We start from the raw sequence: 4695 nt of genomic DNA on the forward strand, positions 1-4695 counted from the left end.
CCTGGCGGTGCCGCGCTGGCCCCCGCCGCCCCTGCATCCGCCTCCGAGCCGGCTTTCTCCGCTGGTGCCCCCCAGGCAGCCGAGATCGCGTTCCACGGAGCTGGGATGCCAGCGGGCTGGGAGTCATGGAATTTTTTGGGTTGGAAGGGACTTTGAAAGGCCATCTAGTCTAACCCCCCGCCATGGACAGGGGCATCTTAACTAGATCAGGTTGCTCAGAGCCCTGCTCAACCTGATCCTGAATGTTTTTGGGGATGGGGCATCTACCGCTTCTCTGGGCAATCTGTGCCATTGTTTTACCAACCCCAAGGGTGGTACAAAGCTCTTCTTCCTTGTATTTTATTTAAATAAACCCTTTTAGTTTAAAATTATTACCCCTTGTCCCACCTCAACAGGCCCTGCTAAAACATCTGTCCCCATATTTCTTAGAAGCCCCCTTTAAGCACTGAAATGCCACAGGAAGATCTCCCCAGAGCCAGCTCTTCTTCAGTCCTTTTCCCTTTGCTGCTCGGGGCTTTGAAGCCTCATTCTGAGAGCAAAGCAAGGCCTGTCTGGGGCCAGAAGGAAACAGTGAGTAAGTGCAAAGGAGCTGTACCAGTTCCAGAGGAGAGAAACAATCTAGAAAACAGCCTGAGCTGAGGATACACCCTAGATTTCCTAGATGAGTCCAGGCTACTGAGAAACTCACTGTCCCAGGGCACCCACAGAGCCAGCATGACAGAACAGTCCATGGTGCTTCTCAGGGACAACAGCCAGTGTCTCAGGCAAGGAGGACAGGCACTGACACATGGGCCAAGAATGCAAGACTGACTGCACAGAAACTGCCAGAGAAACATTTAAGGGCAGAACCAGCCACCATGGGTGAGAAATGGCACCTGGCTGAAGTGCAGAAAGGATCAAATCCTCTCCAGGTACCCAGGCAAGGGGGACACAACTCCTCAGCAAAGGTCACAGCTCAAACTTGCCCCACTGAAGGGTGCCTGGGAAGAACCTGCAGTCAGCAGGGACCTTTCTTCAGACCTGATGCCTGAGAGATCTTTATTGAGTGTAAGAACAGTTCTTTACAATGCAGATTGACCCTGAACCTCCCCCAAATCAGAGAGGCTGTGAGCTCCCACCCCACCATAACTGCAGTTGAGAACAGAGCATGGGCCCCACTTTCACACTTCCAAGTATAAAAACTACCAAACTGTGAGAAAGCAAAAGCAAACACATTAGAATCAGTGAAAGTGCCTGTCCCACGCTGGCTTTACATCCATCTGCTGGAGAAGGGGCCAGGACTGAGTGTTTCACAGCCAGGGAAAGGGGGTACACAGAGCAGAGGTCCAGGACAGCAAAAAGGCACAGGGTAAGGATCGCCTCCTCCATCCCCAGCTCCCAGAACAGGGATCAGGGAGAGGGGATATACCAGCAGCATCCATCCAGTTTTGGGATCATCCTCCCAGGGCTGTGTGAAAGGAGACACCTCAGTGCTGGGAGCAGCCCCTGCTCCCCAGATAAAAAAAAAAAAAAAAAAGCAGCAAATGTTGAGGTCGTGGCAACAGGTATCCAAGGTAAAAACCATCCAGGGAGAGAAGTCCCAGTGAGTACCTAGGGGAAGAACCAGGGTGAGATCAGCAGGCTTGAGCAGCACATTCCACCCACACTTGCCACACCAGTATCACAGCCACCCAGATCCTTCCTCCATGGCAGCCTGGCCCCTCACCTTGCCTGGAGACAAGTTACTCCTTCCTCCTCCTACTTCTTGGCTGGCATAATAGGAGGAAGGTCCTCCTCATCCTCCTCAGAGAAGTCATCGTCGTCCTCCTCAAAGGAAACATCTTCCCTGTGCACTGGGACACACAAGAACTGTTACTCACCAATGCATGTCTGCGCAAATACAGCTGGCCCACGAGACACCCCAGGAGCAGAGCAGCCTGAGGAGCTCTGAAGCAGCTTTCACAGCAGCTAACAGTGGGAAATAAGCAGCATCCCAGCTGGAGGGAGGTCTCAGAGGGGAATGGTGACAGGCAGACATGAAAAAAGGGGACAGTTTGAGACATCCAGACCCCTTTTCCCATGCAAGGCCTTATGGTAGGGAAGGAATCCCTGCACTGAGATGGCCCCTGGGGAACCAGCATAAAGGAGGGACAGCATGCATGCCAGGTAGCACCCAGTGCATCTCCCAGCAGCTCCCTGGATGTTGTTGACACTGGAGCCCCTTTATCCCCCTCACTCCTCCCAAGCTTTTCCCCACCCCTCAGTCCTTACTGATCCTGTGCCAGCCGGCCAGGTGCACTGGGCCAGAGCCTGCTGCCAGCCGAAAGGTCACTGGAGGCTGCAGTGGGAAGTTGTCCAGACTCAGCTGCAAAGAGCAGAGATGGAGCTAAGTTAGGGGCAGAGGCAAAAAGCAGAATATCCTGTAGTTCCCAGTACAGCACCTGGCCCAGTTAAACAAGTCCATCTGAGGGCACCTGCAGCCAGGCCAAGGGTACCCAGGGCATTTGCTGTGAGCCGCAGATCCTAGATCAGGATCCACAAACTTCCAGAGCTGTCCTGTTCCCTGCAGCCATCCACCCCCAAGTCTTCAAATCAGCCTCTTACCAAGGGCTGGCATGACAACTTCAGGTTTGCCACAGGCACAGCAATCTCTTGGTTCTCATGGTTTCGCCCAACGACTTCCACCACGTTGCACTCATCCTTGGCACCATCAGTGAGGCAGACCTGGGTGGGAGTGGAGATTGTGAACAAATGCTCTCCCAAGGGACACATCTGGGACAGCTGGAGCTCTCCACAGGACAAGGAACCCACAGCAATGCTATCAGCCCAGATGTCATGCAAGGTGTGGGGATGCTGTTCCACAAAACAGGGAGAACAACTGAACAACCCCATTGCAATTGTCCCAACTGCCTCAGAGAGGGCTCTGTGCCTTTCCCAGATGCAACAGCTGTTACTGCTGTCACCTACAGGGATGGCACCTGGGCTGCATTTTCTGCTGATCTGATCCATGCTGACAGGTTCTGTGCTCCCAGGATGGAAAATATCCCCAGGAAGAGCCAGGAATGAAGCCCTGCACCTATCTGGGCTTGGGGAGCAACAAGCCAGAGACCCAGCTGGTGTGGATCTGGTGTGAAGCTCCAGCAAAGTCAGATAAAAGGGAAAACTTTTTTCTTCACCACCTGCCTGGAGCATTCCCCTACTCAGCAGTCTCCTGCCACAACAGGCTTTGCACAGGCACCATCTGTAGGATGGATAATTGTGACCACTCTGTGTCATGCCCTGAGAGCAGCCAGTCCTGGGACCTCAGCCAAGGGAGTCCCCTGATCCAGCCCAGCCAAGAAAGGAGGATGAACCTGGAAAAGGGGCATAAGGATATGGGCAGCTACAGGAGAGAACAAGCACAGTAATTAACATTTCTCTTACCACAGACAGTGCTAAAATGTGGTCAGAGTTGTCTTCTTCATCCACCTGAAATGTGTAGGATTTGGTACTGGCAGTCAGCTCACAGCCTAGAAGGAGGAGATTAAAAAAGCAGTAGCAAGCATTACACAACACTCACTACAGGTCAAGGGTCCTGAGGGGCAGCCCTGGCCAGGCATGCACATGGCATCCTAAAACTCTTTATTTTCTCATGTGAGGAGCAGCATCAGACCAGGGCACCCTGGGCTCCAGGGTCCCAGAAAACCACACACCTGCCTCTGCACCATGCAGGGACAAAACCTGGTGTCCCCAAAGCAGGCTGCCATGAAGCAATGCCCATGGGCACCCAAGGTTCCCAAGCACTGGCAGGGCAAGGTTCTTCCCCTACAGAGAGCAGAACAGTCAGGGCACACTACTGTGGGAAACAGGAGGGAGCAGACAAAACAGTGACTCTGCTCATGCCATCGCCAGTACAACTTTTTCTTGAATGGGAGTCTGAGTCTGGAAGCAGAGACAGACACAGAGTGCCAGACCTGAATGATGAGGCACAACCCAAGGGGAGGATGCCAGCCAAGTTGCAGGGAGCTGGAGTCCCTCAAGAGAAGTTTTGAGACATATTTCATTACATACCTCAGACAGTTACAAAAACAAGAGAGATGCATAACTACGTCCTCAGCTCTTAGTATCAGGATTCAGCCGACTAAAGGGAGGGACAAAACCGCCCTGGGCGCGTTTACTTATTGCAGGATGATTCACCAATGTGAGGCTGACCGGAAAAACACAGAGCTAAGCCCTGCATAACCAGTGCCGGCACTTCCAAGGGACAGGAATCAGCCTTCACAAGCGCAGCCCGGGGCAGGACCGCCCTTTTCCCATGCTTATATCTTGAACTTACCGAGGGGAGGACCAAACCCGCGGTGCCTGAAAGGCCTGTGGCGCAGTAACTGCGCTCCTCCCGCAGTGCGCGGCGCCGCGGGGCCCGGCCCGGCCTCACACGGGTTAGGGAGCAGCGCAGGGCCCCGCCTGGCCCGGCCAAACCCCTCCCGCCGCCAGAACGCCAAAACCCCACGCGGCTCCCCCAGCCCGCCCCGGGACCTCCAGCATGTGCCTGCCGCATCCCAAGCCCGGCCAAACACGTGTCTCTCCACACCGTCCTTCCCCCACGGCACGATAATGCCCTCCACGTGCGTCTCCACACCGTCCTTCCCCCACGGCACGATAATGCCCTCCACGTGTCTCTCCATACCCACGTGTCTCCCTTGCCTCCTTCCCCCACAATGTCCCTGCTGCTCCTGG

The 4695-nt window shown here is 54.4% G+C and overlaps 1 protein-coding gene across 1 annotated transcript; it reads right to left on the bottom strand.

Annotated features, from left to right (window-relative positions):
- Positions 1–1005: 1005 nt before the first annotated feature.
- On the bottom strand, positions 1006–4643 carry NPM3 (nucleophosmin/nucleoplasmin 3). The gene is made up of 6 exons (XM_014308962.2): positions 4295–4643; positions 3403–3533; positions 2584–2703; positions 2251–2344; positions 1706–1832; positions 1006–1590 (listed from the first exon to the last, which is right to left on the bottom strand). The coding sequence occupies exons 1-5, from the start codon at positions 4641–4643 to the stop codon at positions 1738–1740; spliced, it is 789 nt and encodes a 262-aa protein (XP_014164437.1). The 3' UTR covers positions 1006–1590; positions 1706–1737.
- Positions 4644–4695: the final 52 nt, after the last annotated feature.

The sequence above is a fragment of the Geospiza fortis genome, unplaced genomic scaffold (genome assembly GCF_000277835.1).
Source record: "Geospiza fortis unplaced genomic scaffold, GeoFor_1.0 scaffold130, whole genome shotgun sequence".
Lineage (NCBI taxonomy): Eukaryota > Metazoa > Chordata > Aves > Passeriformes > Thraupidae > Geospiza > Geospiza fortis.